The 20,278-nt window shown below is 34.7% G+C and overlaps 1 protein-coding gene across 2 annotated transcripts in view; it reads left to right on the top strand.

The window, feature by feature from the left end:
- The window catches only part of DMD (dystrophin), a 2,426,617-nt gene that overhangs the window by 1,203,395 nt on the left and 1,202,944 nt on the right, over window positions 1–20,278 (top strand). For both annotated transcript variants that reach the window (XM_072743155.1, XM_072743156.1), the window contains exons 35-37: window positions 11,314–11,493; window positions 11,802–11,930; window positions 13,521–13,691. In XM_072743155.1, coding sequence (XP_072599256.1) covers window positions 11,314–11,493; window positions 11,802–11,930; window positions 13,521–13,691 — 480 coding nt within the window. The remainder of the gene's footprint in view (window positions 1–11,313; window positions 11,494–11,801; window positions 11,931–13,520; window positions 13,692–20,278) is intronic.

The raw sequence follows: 20,278 nt of genomic DNA, 5'->3' as shown, positions 1-20,278 counted from the left end.
AACATTTCTAGATTATCCTTATTATATTAGAAGTCTTTTTTTTTAATTAATTTTTATTGGTGTTCAATTTACCAACATACAGAAAAACACCCATTGCTCATCCCGTCAAGTGTCCACCTCAGTGCCCGTCACCCATTCCCCTCCAACACCCGCCCTCCTCCCCTTCCACCACCCCTAGTTCGTTTCCCCGAGTTAGGAGTCTTTATGTTCTGTCTCCCTTCCTGATATTTCCCAACATTTCTTTTCCCTTCCTTTATATTCCCTTTCACTATTATTCATATTCCCCAAATGAATGAGAACATACACTGTTTGTCCTTCTCCGATTGACTTATTTCACTCAGCATAATACCCTCCAGTTCCATCCACGTCGAAGCAAATGGTGGGTATTTGTCGTTTCTAATTGCTGAGAAGTCTTGAGTGACCTGAAGATGTATCAGCTTCTTAGGTCTATCTGGAAAGTATTTTCCATAAAACCAAGGATCCAATAGGAAAAAAGTATGGAAAAGTAGCATTTCATATATATATATATATATATATATATATATATATATATATATATAATAATTTACCATCCCTTCCAGATCTTTTGAAACAGTAAGCTGCTAATGATATACTCTAGGACCCCTTAGTGGTCAAGTAAAAGTATACACATTTGCATCCAAATTACATACTTTGTTCAAGAAATTCACTTGGAAGGTGCTGAAAGCTTTTTTAAAAATCACAATCATATAATAAAAACATGTGACCTACAGATCTAAAGTGGTCACACTTACGATAATTTTTTAAAATGAAAAAAATCAAACTCATAAATGAAACCCCATGATTCCTTAGTACTTTCTCATTTCACATGCTTTCTTGGTAGAGGGAGAACTTGACTCCCAACTGTTCAAGTCTTGTCGGCCATTTCAAAGCATAAATGTCAGATTGGTTTTTAAAAATAAATTAAGTATCCATTTAAATGCAATACATTGAATGTATTTGCCTATCATTCCAAATGTTTTTGACTTAGAGAAAATTTGAATATATAGTGCCAATTTATTTTTAAAGGGTTTCATTTATTTCTACTGAATTTCTTTCAATTCCGTTGATCTAAGAACATTATATTTATTTATACATAAAACATTTGAATGTCTAAAAAAATATTCTTATACATTAAATTTAGTTACTAATGAAGTATTCATTTGATCTTTAGTTTATTCAGAGTATACCTTCAAGTATATTGACTACAATTGAATCTTTTGAGCTTTACTTATACTCTATTTTAATTATACTTATTTATTATGTATCTAGTTCCAAATATTTATATAGTGGCTTAAAGAGGTGCATATGATTCATCTGATCAAACACAAATAGGGCAGCCCCGGTGGCCCAGCAGTTTAGCGCCGCCTTCGACCCAGGGGGTGTGATCCTGGAGACCCGGGATCAAGTCCCACATCGGGCTTCCTATATGGAGCCTGCTTCTCCCTCTGCCTCTGTCTCTGCCTCTCTGTGTGTGTGTGTGTCTGTCATGAATAAATAAATAAAATCTTAAAAAACACAAATAAATTAGAAAACTAGAGAAAGGGAAAATCATAGTAGGAAACCATACACAGAAATATGCTTACAATATCCCATGGATAATAGAATAGGCAGAGGAGAAAAAAAAGCCTTAAAATTTGACACCAAGCTTGGGTGCTTGGGTGGCTCAGTGGGCTAAGCATCTTAAGCATCTGACTCTTGATTTCAGCTCAGGTCATGATCTCAGGGTCATGATCTCAAGGTCCTGAAACCAAGCCCTGTGTGGGACTCCACGCTCAGCACAGTTTGCTTGAGATTCTTTACCTTTCCCTCTCCCTTCTCCTGTGCTCCTCCTGCAATGTGAGCTTTCTCTCCCTCCCTCTCTCTCTCTGTCTCTCTCTGTCAAGTAAGTGAACAAATAAAATCTTTAAAAAAATTTAGCACCAAGCTTCCTATTGGACAAACTAAAAAGTAGACATACTTTTTTTTTTTTTACTGTGCTAAAGAATAATTAACATGAGATCTACCCAGTTAACATTTTTAAAGTGTACAATATTGTATTGTTAGGTATAGGCAAAAATTGTACAACAGATCTATAAAGTTTATTTATTCATCTTGTATAACTGAAATGGAAGCCAACATTTCAGAGATTCAAAGTGTTAGAACTATTAAAAATTTAATGAAATAGTTTTAATGTACTAGTGATAACTTTTTTCTCAAATTAGATATAGAAGAAAAATTAGGGTCATAAATGAGATAGCACTTTTGTTAATATTCTTATAAGAGACGCCCGGGTGGCTCAGCGGTCAAGCATCTGCCTTCAGTCGGGGTATGGTCCTGCTTCTCCCCCTGCCTATATCTCTGCCTCTCTCTGTGTCTTTCATGTATAAAGAAATAAATTGAAAAATATTCTTATAATAGGCATAATGAAAAGGTTTATGTTGACATTTTTCTGTTAACATGCTTCCATGCAAAACTAATGCCATGAGCCTGACCCTAGATTTTCTGTGTCTTCTTAATGAATGAGTATCAGGAGTTTGTCACTGTCCTTTTGATAGGCCAACAATGTCATAGAAGTGAACTTTCCAAAACAGAATCTTTCATTTAGGTTTTACTCCTGCTCAAAATTCTATAGTCACATGTTCAAAACCATAGGTGTTAGAACGCATAGCCTCCCAAAAGATACTGGGTGGTATAAGAAACATTTTGAAACGATTAAATGTTGCATGCATTTGGGGAAGACTATAAACCTGACAATCTCTTAGGTACCCCAGATCAGATTTTCATGGCATTAGGAAGAGAAAGAATAGGAGAACTTCCAGAAGTATCTAGGATGGCATCAATTCTGATTAGCTGCAAGCACAGCTGGAAGCAAGGAAAGCTGTCCTGTAGGCTCTCACCTTATGAGCATGCTTCTAGACTGCAGGTACAGCAGGAAAGAATGAATACAGTTAAAAAGTAGTCCAAAGTTTTAAAAGGTAAAGGAAAACATTTTAAATTCAAGTAACAGGAAGCAGACATTTTTAGAATAATGGCAGAAATGAGATAAAAGTTTAATAATAGGAATCAAAAAGTTAACTGTTAATGCTAATTTGAAATTCCTAAAGCTCAGTAGCTCTTTCCCTGTATTTTGAAATTCAGTCTATCTCCATTAGAGTGGTGATAAAGAGGGAAAAATTAATATTAAGATTTTGAGGGGCCCCTGGGTGGCTCAGTCTGTTAAACACCCAAGTCTTCATTTCAGCTCAGGTCATGATCTCGGGGTCGTGAGATCGACTCCTGTGTTGGGCTCTGTGCTGGGTGTGGAGCCTGCTTAAGAGTCTCTTTCCCTCTGCCCCTTCCTGCTGCCTGCTCACTCATTCTTGCTCTTTCTCTCTCTCTTTCTTTCTTTCTCTCTCTCTCTCTCTCTCTCTCTCTCTCTCAAAAACAAAACAATTTTGAAGGAATGGATCACTCCTAGCTGCATGGTTTGGACAACAGAGATGCCTTGAAAAGACTGCAACTGTCATGTTAGTGACAGTTTCTTGATAAGACATTTTCCCCCTTTATACCTTACAAATCTCTGTTAAGGGAGTTTGCCAGATTGAGATCAGAAACCCTGATGTCTAGGAGAGTAGAAACAGACACTGTGGAAGGAAATGGTAAGGCAAACTAGAACAGATTAGCAGCACCTGGTGATCCCTGGGCTGTCATGACAGGTTCTACCTTCTTGGACTACTACATGGGCTTTAACAATTTCACTTGCCAAGAGAAGGGAAAAATGTGTGTTTTGTTCACTGATGTTTCCCATGCACATAATATAATAATGACCCATAGGGCATGCTCAGTAAATATCCATTCAGTAAAATAAATTGCAATTTAAGAGATGACAATTAAAACATAATGACAAAGCATTTTTTGAGAGAAGAGAAAAATGCTGATGTGCTTCTAACATTGTGGTAAGTTTTAGAACAAATGGAAACATGAACAATCTGATCAAATACTCCCATTTTATAGATGTGTAAATAGAAGTCTTGGCACGTAGCAATCTGTAATTAAAATCCAATACTATCTTTGATTTCAATGATTTTTCCCACTATAATTATTGTTAGAAGTCATATTTTCTAGTAATTTTAAGGTTATATAATTCTAAAATGACAAAAAAAGTAATTTGTCATCTACAGTAAGAAAAATATACACAATGTATAAATTTAAAGTGCAGATTAAATAAGTCTGCATGAAAATAATAAAATGAAAATCCTGTGTGCATTTGTCTCATATTATTTCCTATAGTCGGTTGCCACTGGTGTTTAGATTTTAAGAATTATTTGTTAATGTCCTAAAATCACTTTGATTAGTTGGAGATAAGTAAGTCAATTCTCAATATCCCATTATGGCTACAATTATTTAGCATATGAATTGAGCACAAAAATATAACTGTATGAAAGTAAATAATTACATGATTAAATAGAAGTTTATATCTCTAATGATCATTATGTTTGGAAAATGTAAGCTTCAGCAAAGTTTAATCTATATGACTTTCTGATTTAACCACTAGGAGATTTTATGTATTCCTAATTTAGTTTCAGTAGTCAAAAATTCAAAGCCACTAAATAATTCAGCTACATTAAACCCCTTTTAAAATTCACAGTTTTATGTAAAAAATTAAAATGATCAAATATAATTCCCTGGAAAAATTATTTTGGTTCTCTAAAACTTTGAATTCATCAGCTTTTTGGATAGTTCCTGTCTACTGTTTTTCATAAATTGACCATTAGATTTTATTAACAGTAGTGGTGGGATATCAAGAGTTGCCTAAAAGAATCACACATACACACAAATGTTGAATTCAATTCAGGGTGTTAAGTAATGCATAATGACTGATGTCTAAATAGCCACAATAACAAGTCATTGTGATTTTCACTTTGATTTCAGGGACAGATTTTTATAGTATTCAAAATGAGGAAGAACAATGATAAGTTTCCTCAATTTTCTTTCTGCTGTCATTTCAATCCTAAAATGTAATGGCAATCACCCAATAAAATCTTGTGACAGAATGCATCATTTTGTTTTCTAATTGGTTCTCAGCATTGGCTGCACACTGAAATCACCTGGGAAAATTTAAAAGCCTGTCAATGCCTGGAGCATTTCCCCAAAGATTATGACTTAATTGGCCTGAGTATAGCCAGTGTCTCTAATAATTCAGCAAAGTTTGAGAACCACTAGACAATGCAATACAAGTAGTTATAAGTTCTACATTCAGTTTAGTCAGCCATATCCTGTATTTTTTTTTAAACAATCACCTTTCACAGTTTAAAGAGATCTGGCCTCTGGTCCTAGATTATCTGGATAATTGCTTCAACTCATCACTCCTTTTAGCTATAAAAGCATGAGAACTATTACTTATTTCTAAAGTCTGTTACACTATCATTCCCATGAAAAATTACATATCTTTTTTTAAAGTGAGCATAGTAATTTATCTATGAAGCGAAATAACACTAGCAGACCATTAACTTGGTACAATGAATGCATCAAGCAGCTGTTACTTAGAAAATAGAACATCTGTTAAATGCCATTGGAGTCACTATTCACTGTCATTATAGTTATAGCTATAATTTCTGTTCTGCAAATTCTGCTTTCATGAAATTCTTCTTTAATAGACAATGCATTATTAATAAAAAGTCAATACACATTGCCACAAAATCTACTATTTAATGTTTTATGTGATTTTTGAATTTATCATTATATTATTCCATCACATTAGCCTAATAATAAAATGTGTCCTAAACCTCTAGCCATGACAGAAATGTAAGGACCTATGAAAACAATTAATAACATATTTTATTACATTTAAGACATTAGATTGTATGACATGCCATTGATTTAATTGCAGCTGTTGTGGATCAAAAGAAACACTACCACCTTAAACATAAATACAAATTCTATGTGTCATGTCAATTTCAGAAATCTTAATATGTGACAAATGCATTTTAGAATTCACAATAATGTAATTTTAAAATTTTCTTCTCATAACTATACTTTGTACCTGAAGGTGAGAGAACTCTTTTCCATTCCTGATGACCAAAAATGGTATGTCTACTTATGTAGACTGACTAAACGCAGAATCCACTTGGGAGGAGAACCTTTTAAAATACCCTTTTGTGTGTGTTAGTTAACCCTTCATCCGTATTAGAGGGAACTTACATAAGAGATTAAGAAAGAGCTAAAATAAACAACAATTAGCATCTTAGTAAAGGGGTAAAGATATATGGAAATGGCATTATGGCACATTTTTTACTAAATGTGTGGTTGAAAGAAGATAGAATCTATGGGACAGGAGACACTTAGAGATTAAAAAGGTTGGGGGTGGGGAGTCAGAATGATAGGAAGTCAGAGAAGTCATCTTAAGAATATAAGCCACTGGAAAATTCCAGGAAAACTTGTGGAAGCCACTGGACCTCTGAAAATATGAGAGCTCAAGCCCAAATGGCCTATGTTTCTCTGCCTCTTTCAGAATATGGGTGTGGATGTGTTTTCTGTGAGACTGGATGATTAATCTTACACTTTTTACTATTTTATCTTTAAATAAAATTAACAAAAATGTTTCCATCACATAATGGTGTGATCATCAGAGACCAACAGAGTTTTCCCAGCCTGCTAACCCATCAAGTGAAGTGAATTGATAAGCTGATGGCTGAATCCTGAACCTCATGCCATTTTAAATTAGACTTGAGTGATTTAACGTTCAGATATGAAGAATGAATCAGAATGCATTTTCCATCCTTCACATGAACACATGAGTATCTTTATTAGGAGAAATTAACCTATGCCACCCATTTTTTGTTATAAGGAAATTGAAGCAGCATTTGAAAATTGCTGTGGCTAGGAAGAAGTCGACAACAAATTTATTTCTTTGAAATAATGGAAATTAGTGTTTAATATTTCAACTCAATTCTGGAGCTGGTATCAAATGTTACAAATTAAACATATGGACAGTAAAATATGTTAGATTTTATGACAGTTAATATTTAAACCGAGTTCTATTCTTAGCTGATAGTTTTTTCTATATCATTAAAAACCCCAGGTGCCAAGTATACAGTTCACATTAAGCTGCTACTGAAGCTCCTGAAATTGGACTTCTGGCCATGTCATAGGTCAAAATAAAACTGAATGTGCATAATTTTGTTTTTTACTGAACCTTAAAATCAACCCCAGAAGCTGTCACAATACTGCAAGATTGAAAAAAAAAAATCCTGAAAGTTGGTTTAGTCACTGAATTTGAACTTCTCTATTCAGAAGGGTAGACCGTTCAGAATCTTCTCCATCCCTCACCCAACACTGCAGCCAAAGAAGGCACGGATGCTGATGCTTTTTAAGAGAAGCGAGTATCATGTTTGTTCAACTCTTTCTCCCCATCTCACCAACCCCATTAAAAACTACATCCCTTAGAGAGACATGAGTGAGAGTATGGAGAGAAAGGCCAAAATGGTAGCTGGAGTTCAATCCAGTGGTTCAGTTCTTAATGCATCAGCAACAATAGACATTCTTATGGTATGGGAAACAATTAAAGCTAGGAGAATGGTTCCTTGATATCATAAAATGTATGTTTTTAGTTTCCGGTAAGTCTCCCATATTTTTCTTGTGGTGGTTTTTGATTTGGAGCTTCATATTTTCTTGATTGTTTGGCACTCAGTCTGTAGTCAAACCAAGCCATCCAATCCGTAATGGTGAACTTCAGTTTCAAGTATCACCTCTCCCTTAAAGCCATTCATGCTTATCCCAATGATGACTCATCTTTGTCAAAAAAATATATTCTTTCTAATATGATACCAAATTATTTGATTGCATTTTAGCTATTCTCTGCAGCTAAACTGGGTAAAATTAAAGCATGATATGCAAAAGCTAACTCCTACCTAATCTCTGGCAGTGAATGGAACAGTACAGAATAGATATTAAGCATCAAAAGCCAATTCACCAATTAATATTTAATTGAGATCTTCAGAAAGCGAAATCCGTATATTTTTTGAAGTCTAAGATGATAGTTTTGTAAAGTCATACTTTTAATTTAAAATAAGTCTCTTAGGCAGCCCCAGTGGCACAGCGGTTTAGCGCCACCTGCAGCCCAGGGTGTGATCCTGGAGACCTGGGATCAAGTCCCGAGTCAGGCTCCCTGCATGGAGCCTGCTTCTCCCTCTGCCTGTGTCTCTGCCTCTCTCTCTCTTTCTCTCTCTCTCTCTCTCTCTCTGTCTCATGAATAAATAAATAAAATCTTAAAAAAATAAAATAAAATAAGTCTCTTATACACCTGAAGCTAATGTAAAAATATTTTTGGAAAAATAAAAGTCCATTCAATGAGCACAATGTTTTCCCTATTATAGTATTTATAAAAATGATTTAATACCAGTTTGTTCTTGAATGCCAAATGTAACGATTGAACTCTAGGCTTTATTACAGTAAGAGTGGAAAGAGTAAATCACTTTTGGCCGTAAGCAATTAGGGTCCACCACAATAATCACTGCTTTTTTCAAGCTCATGTTCACCATGGTGATAAATTTAATGTCTTTGAGTTCTATCTTATCATACTGGGGAAGCTAAGGTGACACCAGAAATTATCTACACTTCCTGTTTCATTATTTTCATTAACTGAATGAAGTATCCCTGGACGTTAAACATTTTCTCTTGAAATTAGCAGTAGAATTTTGGCAGATGTTTAATCCATAATAGTTGGTTGTGATCCATGAACTTTTTGCAACAATATTTCCTAAGTTCAAAACTTCTAACCGTCCTGAGATTTGGAAATTTCCATTGCTTTTAATTGCATTGCCTGGCATAGAAGAGACAAATGTAAGTGTATACGACATTTTTTTTTTATGTCAAAGCCAAAACATAGTGTCATCTTTAAGACATTTTAGGAGATAATTATAAATCCAAATAGAAAGCAAGATTAACTAACTTTGTGAGCTGTTACTTTTGCAAATAATTCACCTCTGGTGACAAGCCACTAGTCTAGAATGAATGTGGGAAGGAGGGAATGTTAATTTGCCTATCTCTCCATATCTTTGAAAAAATATATCTTGAGTATAAGTTTTATAAGGACAAAGACTTTCTCTGTCATTTTATTCACAGTGCCTAGAACAATGGCCACCAGGTAAGGTTGTAATGGTTGTGTTCTACACGAGGATGCAGATGAAAGGAATTAAAGCGCTGTGTCTAGCCCCTGACCACTCACAAGTCAAACTCTGGAGGGGCTGTTATGCAAATGAGGCATTTCTCATAATTTTCTTAAAGACGTTAAGTAGAAGCACCTATGTCACTGCTACAACAATGACCCTTTTAGTAGAAGCTCAGTATCATTTACTATTGATACATGAAGGAATTCCTTCTCTGAACAGCTAAGCTCACCTAAGTACTACTGCTGACACCTACATTGCAGATAACCCTCTACATGATAGGCAGTAAGTGCATTTGGCAATAATTACTTGAATTTAAGATATTTTTCTATTGGAAAAGAAAAATACAAATCCAAAAGAATATCTTAGATTAGGAGAAACAGTATCTTTTGTACACAAATTACTTAATACAGTTTTTTTAACCTCATTTATTCCCCCTACTCATGTGATGTGAAAGGCAAAAATAAAATATATATACATAGCACTTTTTTTTTAATTAATTTTTATTGGTGTTCAATTTACCAACATACAGAAAAACACCCAGTGCTCATCCCGTCAAGTGTCCACCTCAGTGCCCGTCACCCATTCCCCTCCAACACCCGCCCTCCTCCCCCCTTCCACCACCCCTAGTTCGTTTCCCCGAGTTAGGAGTCTTTATGTTCTGTCTCCCTTCCTGATATTTCCCAACATTTCTTCTCCCTTCCTTTATATTCCCTTTCATAGCACTTTTGAGCGCAACAGGCCTGATGCTGTGAAGGAAAGACAGCCACAGGAACTTTTAAGATTTATTATAGATAGAAAAGTCACTTTGAGAGCATCTTGGAATCAGAGATGAGATATAAGCTGGACTCATAGAGACTCTCGCTGTCCATTATTTAGACCACCTCTGTTACTCTCTGTGCATATTTCATTTGCCTCTTCACAGGTGGGCTCCCTCCTCTTTCTTATTATTCCTGCTCCCCAGTGATTTTTGTCTTACGATGGCTTTGGTTTGCTGTGGTGAAGACATCAGTTTCATTTATAAATGACTTAGCTGATTTGTTATGACAGTTTCTGTATCTTTTAGTTAAATTTCTTGAGAGGATCTGGTCTGGCTTACCTCTTAGTGAATGTCCTACAACTGTATGTGGTCGAGAAAGTGGTGGGGCAGAGGCAGGGAAATGCAAGATGGTCACCTGGTCCACTATGATCTATCACAAGAAAAGGGCTGTAGGTAGAGCGGACAGTAAACATCGGTACTAGGATCAGTTTTTCTATCAACTTTCTACATAATTTCTAATATTAAATGTGCTTGTGCTCCCCCTTAGGAGTTTTCATATTACCTCTTTATTTTCACAGTCCTCTAATTGAAATTAAACATTTTTAAAATTATGAATGTGAGCAACCAACCCCAATAATAGCAGCAGTTGCTGCGACTTTGCCACCAGTAAAAATGTCAAATAAATTTATATCACATTCTAGCCATTGTATATATTTCAAAAAAACAGTTATGGTCATCATTATTATTTAAATTACACTAAAGATCTGCTGCTAGATTATTGTAGTTACACATGTTAGGAAAGAAAACAGATATTAGTATCTTATAAGTTTATTTATTTTTTTTATCTTATAAGTTTACAAAAGGTATTTTGTATATTGTATTCCAGTGGGATTCTTTTCCTTTAAAATCCAGTGGATTTAAATTTGTTTTAAAAAATATTATTATGAGAAAGAGTCCTTAGGTTTCACCACATGCCAGATAGGTTTCTGGCACCACAACACTGAAAATTTCTGCTGTAAAAATTCAAGAGCACAGTAATTGCTAAATTTTCTAAAAACGGTTGCTTATTTGTTGATGCAGTTTTTCAGATCTGTCTTCCCCCAGTACATTTACAAATTAAGTAAATATAAATATGTTTACATGGGTAATATGTGTGTTTATCTGTTAAATGAAAATAATCATAAGTAAATAGAAATTTGTCTTGTTTCTGTATACATGTATGTTGATATGTACCCAGTAAGGAAACTGCAATGTATATGGTATGATTTTCACCACTCATTAAGACATATTGAAGGTTTAAATCATTGAAAAATCTTACTGCAGTAACCATACACAAGGCATTTCAAAAGCATTAAATCTTAAGACTACAGTATATTACTCCAAACTCAAATACTGTCCTTTTCACAGGCTACTCAGAAAGAGATTGAGAAACAGAAGGTTCACCTAAAGAGTGTCACAGAGGTAGGAGAGGCCTTGAAAACGGTTTTGGGCAAGAAGGAAATGTTGGTGGAAGATAAACTGAGTCTTCTGAATAGTAACTGGATAGCCGTCACTTCCCGAGCAGAAGAGTGGTTAAACCTTTTGTTGGTAAGAGAAGAAGCTGGAGGATTTTCAACCCCTCATCATTATGAGAAAGAAATTATATATGCTTTGAATAATAATATTCGTGTCTGCTAATTTCTCAACTCCACATAAATGGTGGCTCTTAACTGAACACCTGTAACTGTATTTTATTATTTTGCCATGGCTGTGCTGTAATTTATATGGAGATCACACTAATGTGTGATTTACTGATGCCAACTTTTTTGTCTTTTAACATTGTAGAAAGTAGGACAAATCTTTTAAGAATATTGTCTAACCAATGGTATGTCATGGTATGTCTCTCTAAAATTAAGGAATACCAGAAACACATGGAAAACTTTGACCAGAATGTGGATTACATCACAAACTGGATCATTCAGGCTGATGCACTTTTGGATGAATCTGAGAAAAAGAAACCTCAGCAAAAAGAAGACATACTTAAGGTAGCAAATAAAATATTATGAAAAGCAATTTTCTAACTACACAACAATCATGTCGATTATCAAGGACTTCTTAATAATATGAATGAAAAAAGTTCTTCCTCTCTTCCTTCCTCCCTCTCCTCCTTCTTTCCTTCCCTCCCTACTTCCTTAATTCACATGGGAGTTAATGATTTTGAAGAGTTTTGTAATCTGGATATCTGTCCATATCCACCTCTCAGCAAATTACACAAAACGTAAACTATGATGAAGATGGGATTCCAGGATTTATTTTGGTGTCATTTTGCAAATTTCTGCCCATTTGCCTAGTTAGTAGTGTATTCTTACATCAAACACAAGGATCAGTTTCCTGGTATCATTCACACTCTATCTGTTTAAACACCTGAAATCCAATCATCTGGACGTTTTACCTATGCAACGTCCAAATCTTCATAATTAGTAACATTACTGAGCTTATATAAAACTGGATGTTTTTATTTTTAACTATCTGTAAAGTAAACATGGCTTTGTGTTCTCTTTTTGTGTACTGAAAGCAATTATTAGGACATCCTGAGTCATCTTTCTCAAAGGCAACTCAATCTTCATTTTTTTAAAAATGGCACCTATAAAAGGATATAAGAGGTATTATGTGCGAATCTATCTTATTGATGCTATATTATCTCCATTTGATAACACCTTTCTCAATTAAATAGGAAGAGTTGAATTTTAACAAATTTCCTTTAAATTAAGGATTCCGTATTTTGTTTTCCTGAAATAATTGTATTTAACCAGTGAGTTGCTACTTATTGAACGCTAAAAAATTACAGTTTCTGTTTAAACAATTCATTTGTTTCTTTTTTAATGAAGCTTGCTATTTTCCAAAGATAATAGTTCATTTTTTAATGAAAAACTGTTGATGTGTTTCAGGCTATCCCCAAAACATATTCTCCCTTTTGTATATACCTTATTTTGCTTTCTCTTGTCCTTTGACACGTATTTAAGGAATGCCATCTTACAGTGAATTTCCTTCAGGTCTTTGGAATAATAGGACCTGAGGTATTTATTTCACTTATACCCTCCCTGACCCCTTGAGTCAGTCAGAACCTTCCTTACTCCCTCTGTCTGTGACACAGAATCCTTATCTGTTGGAAAATCCACTTTTCCCCATGACACTCAATATGATAAGCAAAGGAAACTCAAAAGTACCTGGAAAGGAATAGAAAATTGTTCTTCAGCTATCTTTCCTCCTAAACACATATTAAGGTGGTTCTACAGCCATGAAATTGAGTAGAGTTAAGATAAAATAAGACTAAATATAAAATATGATGATTGTTGCAGGTGACATAGAGAAGTCAGGAAAACATCCCTTGTCCTGCATCAGAAAAAAAAAATAAACATAGACCAAAGTTAAACAAGCATGGTGACCTATTTTCCCAAGATCACATACATTCTCAGTCTTCTCCTCTATTTTATGGAAGTTGGCTTTTTCCTCCCTCTGTATACCTCTGCATGTGCTCGTTCTTTCTTTCTCTTTCTCTTTCTCGCTCTCTGGCTCTCTCTCAACTTCCATTTAATTACTAACTTCAAGCCCTGTCTCTTGCTCACGGAATATAGCGTTTAAAGGCTGAAATGAATGACATGCGTCCAAAGGTGGATTCTACACGCGACCAAGCAGCAAACCTGATGGCAAACCGCGGCGACCACTGCAGGAAAGTAGTAGAGCCCAAAATCTCAGAGCTCAACCATCGATTTGCAGCCATTTCTCACAGAATTAAGACTGGAAAGGTAGGAAGATCTGCTCCAAGGTGGAAACTAGTGATAAATGATCTCTTGCGAAGGTTGCGCAGTACTCTGAAGGGGGCAAGCAACCCCCACAGCAAGGTTTTCAAAAAGAAAATGAAGGCCAAAATGTGTTTAAGGAAATTTTACCACTGAATCTCATGGGAGGTCAATCTCTCCCCACTAGCCCTCACCAGTCTCCCTGTCTCTCTCTCTGTCATTTTTCTTTTCATGTCACAGCTATTCTAGAACTGCATTCTGTACTGGTTTACATATGTACTTTCAGGGGTAACCTACAGCAAAGTAACAAATAGCATGCTGCAGGCCATCAACAACAAAAAAAGCACAAAAGACATCCATCTAAGGAAAGCACTACTGACTTATTTTGCCAAATATAATATTGCTTGTGTGTAATATGGATCAAATATCTAAAATGGGGCCTTGTACATCTCCTGCATGATCTAGGGCATTTGTATCTCTTTATTGGTTGTGCACATATCTGTAAGTGTGTGTATTTAACTTGCTCATGCTAATTGCCGATACTTACTGTGACAAAACCCATTAGGGACAGCAACATGCTCAAGCCATGAAAACGAATAATTGCAAAGCTTATATATCTTAATTTTGTAATTTTATATGTCTATTTATATTTATTGAATGAAGAACCAGGGGATGTGGAACTTTTGCATGGTAACACTATATTTGTGTAACATTTAATGAAGACAAAATCTTACCTAATAGGTAGCTTGCAAAAATATATAAAAATATATAAATCCAACTCTTTTGAGTGAGTGTCAAATTGCAAGGTAATTACCCCAAATTTTATAAAATGTCGTTTGACACATTTTTCAATATATATGATATGCTTTCACATGCAAAATGTATGTAAAATAAATATATGTATTTACATATGCAGATAATTGCTATAAATAATCTTAAATGAGAAAAACATTATTGAAATATTTGTGAGAAAATATGATGTAATATGTCAGGTAAGTGTTGAGCCCTGGAACAATAGGCGAGTATGTTTGGAAGTTATTTAGAAACATATGGACACCTAATAATAGCATGATTTACAATTGCTATATTTTCTAATGCATTCCAATGTATCACTGTTATATGTACTAGTACATATTTAAAAGAGTTTCTAAAATATATGGAAATGTGATATGAATTTCAACTACTTTATACCCATGAAACATAGTTATCCTTCAGAACTCACCTTCCCAAAGCAAAAAGGTTTGGGCTTACCTTAATGCATTGCTTCTTCTTTGTAATTATGCACTATTTTAAGGAAGCCGTCCTCACCTGGAAAATATCTGAAAGGCTCTAAAATTTATTTTCAGAGCATAATTGTTTTTGGTAACAATTTACTCTGCTGTTTAAGACAATTGTTTTTACTTCTAGGGATTATCATTAGAGTATGTAATACCTAAACAACCAAAGGCTATTTCAGTCATCTTAAAAAATGGATGCTAATACTTCATTACTAGGTTTTGTATCTTTCCTGTCATATGTATCACTAAGCTATAGAATATTTAAGAGAAAACAGGGTATTATTTTCCTGATCCTTTCAACAGTAGATTGAGACAAGTTATATCATTAGATTGTGACTTACAGATCTTGAAAAATGACTAGAATTCAACCTGCACAATAGAAGCTGCCAGACTTAGCATGGCCAAGAGAAGTTTGTGAATTTTCATTCTATATTCTGTACAAAGTTGTTGGTTACTTTCATACCTCATGCATTAGGTGAGCCACTCAATGCACTTCTTTCATTTTCCTTACTGAAGAAGGGCATAAGCGATTTTAAATCAGTATTTTCAATTATAGATTAATTAACAAAAGAATCACATTGTCACTTTTCACAGTACTCCTTTTTCTCTAAAATAATAAAAATGACTGGATACAATAGTGACCCCATTTGGGGGCTTTGAGAAATAATTATACTCTATCATCATAATGAAACCAAAAACCTAGAGATAAAGCTTATTTGACATTTTACTGATTTATTCATTGCATTGTGCTAGTGAGTGTGGAAATATGCAGAGATACAAAAGATAATTAAAAATATCTGTTTATGAACACAAACTTAGTTATTGAAATCATATGACATGCTTAATTAACACTATTGCATCTTCATAAAGATGTTCAATTAATGAAATAATTCCATCAATCACATAGTATAATATGAAGAGCAGTGAACATAAGAGACTGAATCCCAGGCCTAACTTTGTCAGCATTAAAGAGAACATGTGATTTCAATTCCATTTTAGTGTTTGTAAGATAAGGGAGTTAAACTAGATTAGTACACAAAATTTATATTTGTAAATTTATATTTATTTATATATAAATAGTATCCCACCTCCAATAGTTATTATTTAGAAAAGAATGTATAAAATGGATAGCAGGCGACTTACTGGATGGGTGGATTTCTACTCTTTTATCTTTCTCCTTCCTGTGGTAGGGTTCAGGAGATGCAAGTTATGTCCATAGAACTTGGTGTAAAATTTCTGGTTTAGGATCCCTGGGTGGCGCAGCGGTTTGGCGCCTGCCTTTGGCCCAGGGTGTGATCCTGGAGACCCGGGATCGAATCCCACATCGGGCTCCCGGTGCATGGAGCCTACTTCTCCCTCTGCCTATGTCTCTGCACCGCCCCCCCTCTCTCTGTGACTATCATAAATAAATAAAAATTTAAAAAAAAGTTCTGGTTTAGGTTAACTAAAATTAGGAGTAGTTAGATTAGCCCTTAATAGTTCTTAAGTTTGAAAGTCCAATGATCTTTTACTGATGTAACAATAAATCTAAAATAATGACCTATATGTGTGTTTTCTTATGGAATAGGGTAATTATGGAAGTGCTGGAATTCTCAAGGGTGATTTTTGATCTCAAAGTCAAGCTCCTAATACAGTAGGGCTTATGCATGGTAAAATTGGGTTGGAGTATGCCCTCACATGGTTGAGTCTATGGGCAGGTTTTACTTAGAAGAATAATCTGGGAGAAAATCTACAGTGATAAAGGTAGGTTGGGAATATATATGGGTGGAAAATAGACTCAGTATAGGAACTAACTTTAGGATTGTTTTAAAGGTTAGCTAGGAAGGGCAGTTGAGTAGAGCAAAATTTAACCCTAAAACCTCACCAGCAATTCCTGGATTTGTTGTTTGGTGAGGAATACAAAGTTTATGTCTCCTGCAAGGACTGTTCATGACAAGAAATTGCAAAATCCAGAAGGCAATGAGCAGTGGAGTCCTCAGTTTAGTTTGGTTGAGAACGTGTCCATCAGATGTAGTTCTCTGTGGTGGTAACTTTTAACTATTAATGAGGAATATCATGGTGAAAGGGAAAAGTTCTTCATTTCATGCCACAAACCTTGCTTTGAATGTGATCATGGTAATGACCTCTCAGAGCCATGTTTTTATCTAGAAAAGTAGTCAGATGGTATCTGTCTTATCTTAACCTCAAGATTGTGATAAAGATTAAATGACTGAAGATATGTAAAAGCATACATTTAAAAACCCTACATATTACTATATAGATACAAAATGGTCAAAATCATTAATATCAATAATTATTTCCATCATATGTTAGCCTTGAATGACCAAATTTTTAGAATTGAGACAGAAATTGATCAGAAAAGGTAATGGAGGAATGGCTAATTTCTTTCTGGCTTCTGGGGTCAAGAAGATGTCTTTGCTGTTTCCATTGTAAGGACCAGCCTTACAGATTTATCAAGTGGACTAATATAAGAAATACTAGGAAGTTCTGCCTTTCCCGGAAATGACATGAAATGCTACCTCTTCCCATTTCATTTATCAGTGTTATCTCACTGCTTTAAGAAAGTTTAAACTCTTCTAATCTGTATGAAATCAGTTTGGGAAAATGGCAGCATTAATGGGGATGGTCAGAATTATAAAAATGAGTCAGCGGTAACCTAATCTTGGGAAAAGTCGATGGAATCAATGGGGAAAGACAACGTGTCTCAACTCTTTCTGTCTTAGGGCTTCTGAACATGATGACATAGCAGGGTGGTGGTGAGGAAGGTACTGACAGGAAAAGAAGGTGACAAGAAACAGATGCATAGAGGGAAGAAATTAAACAATGTAGTCCTGTTCCTTATGGCAGCTCTACTCCTCCCTCTCCATCTTCTGAGAAGCCAAGTTGGAAAGGGGGTCTGCATTTTGGGAGAGATAATAGTTGAGGTAGATCTTAAAGGACTAATGAAGGAATGGCTGGGAAAAGGGACTGATATGAATGATTTATTACCAATCATGTAGTATTTCAGGTCACAGTGTTTGTTTCTGTGGTACCTGTATTGCTAGCTAAGGTGTGATAAATTCAAGGAGCTTACTGTTTAATAGTGGAGTGAGATATGTTCACAGATATTGGGCCAAGAATGAGTGTATGCTGAGTGAATTTGGCAGCCATTCTAGCAACATAGAGGACGTAACAATTCAGGATAACCTATGAAAAAGCTCAAGAGTGTATAGAGTATTCAATGGAGAGTACATTCAGTTTACTTATGAAATGTAGAGCATGGAGTGTGAAGCTTAGTTGTGGATGATAAAATTGAAAAGGATGATTAGACACAGTGTGAAAAGGTCATGACAACCAGACTAATAGTTTATGCTTGATTCAGTAGGCAATGAGGAGTTCTTAATGTTTTTTTTTTCAATGTACTGTTGAAAGATTAGTCCAACAGTGGTTGTGAAGAGAATTCAGCTGAATAATAACAGCAAGTAGGGAAACCAATTAGGAAGCTGCTGCAATAGTCTAGATGAGAAACATGGAGAACCTCAAATAAAGGAGTATCTCTGGGGAATGAAAAGGAAGTGATAAAGTAGAGCAGCGACTTTCAAACCTTTCAGTACTTGGAGTAATTGTTAAAACACAGATTGCTATCTATCCTCCACCTTCACCACCAATAGAGGTTATGATTCAGTAGGCCTGTGGCCTGATATTTGCATGTCTAAGAAATTTCTAGGTGATATTGATGCTGAAGATCTGGGGACCCACTTTGAGAACCAGTGGTCTAGAGACATTGAGAACTAACCTAGACTTAAATTATTATATGTGAGGGCCAAAAAGATGGTGAGCTGAAAAATGAATCAGGATTCAAGTTTCATTGAGGTTGAAAGTCTGCTTGTTTCAAGAATAAAATATGCATCAAGATATATTTGCCACATTATAATACTTAATTTCAAAATAATGTTGACTAAATAGGTTTATCTAGTCATGTCCTACTAATATAGGCAATTACTTTGTTATAAAATATTATAAAACTTAATATATCATTTAACTATTTAAATTTCTATGGAGCTGAAATGTTAAATTATTGGTCCTACAGTTGGTACTAAGCAAAAGGAAAGTGAACTTGTTTTCTAGGTGTTCAATTCTTTGTTAAGATATATGTGCCAGTGGGGAAAAAAGTTATGTTCCATTAGATATTTTATTTCATATCTTCTTTAATTTCCATAATGGGCCTGAAAATTGCTTTTGAAATTCATGTAGCAGTTTCACTATATGTATTTAGTGTAATTATAACATGAAATTTGGACAATCTGGTATTATATGTGTAAATACTCATAGTTTTGTTGTTATAATGATTACACTGTCAAGTTTTTGACCTCCAATCAGTGTTAGCAGATGCAAAAGTATTGTTCTTTGGACCAGAGACTTTCATACACATGCTCATGCGTGCATATACACACACACACACACACACACACACACACAAGGCTTTGAGAAAGCCAGTGCATTTTTCATTTAATTTAGAATATATCAGAGGAAAAACCCCATCTGGTTGGGTCTAATCTATCTTAAATAGTGGCTTTATATGTGAAAAGTAGTATATAAATACTTTAATGATAGTTTAGATAGATGTTTTGGCTTTCCTAAACATCAGTGGTAAATAAATAATGCCTCTTATAAATGTGACCTAGAATGTCCAAATAAGATTTTTTGGATTTGAAAATTTTAAGTAATACCTAATTTTCAGTAATCAGGTTTATCAATACAAATATATTGATCTTTTTACCCTTTATAGTGTCTTTCTAATTTAACACCTCCTCTCACAGTAGAGAACATGGCCCATTAATTGGTGTGGTTATTCTTGTTTGTATATGTGTATGTGTGTGTATGTGTACATACATAGGTGTACACACACACATATATATATACACACACACGCACATTTTAGTAAAATTTTCTACAAAGAAACTATAACAGAAAACATAGATTAAAAACTTTGGTAAAGTTCTACAGGTACTGCATAATTTGTAGAGTACTAAAAATGTAACAATTACATTTATCAAATAATATTAACAAATTAATACCCCTACTGTGTAACACTATACTAGCTAATTTTATTTCACTGGAATAAATAAGAAATGAAATTAGCAACAGGATTCCTATATTAACAACGTTTTTTCACATTTGTAACTTGCTATCTCTTTTTCAAGGTTAATTCTCTTGAAAATTTGGTAACAAACCCTTTTTATAATCATTTCAAATGTTTTCAATGTAGATGTTAATTGAGTTTGTTGAACAGTGTCATTTGCTAGAACTAACTGGGTCTTACTAGCATGACATTTA

This window comes from Vulpes vulpes, chromosome X, assembly GCF_048418805.1.
Source record: "Vulpes vulpes isolate BD-2025 chromosome X, VulVul3, whole genome shotgun sequence".
NCBI classification, from domain to species: domain Eukaryota; kingdom Metazoa; phylum Chordata; class Mammalia; order Carnivora; family Canidae; genus Vulpes; species Vulpes vulpes.
This window is presented reverse-complemented; position numbering and strand designations above follow the sequence as displayed.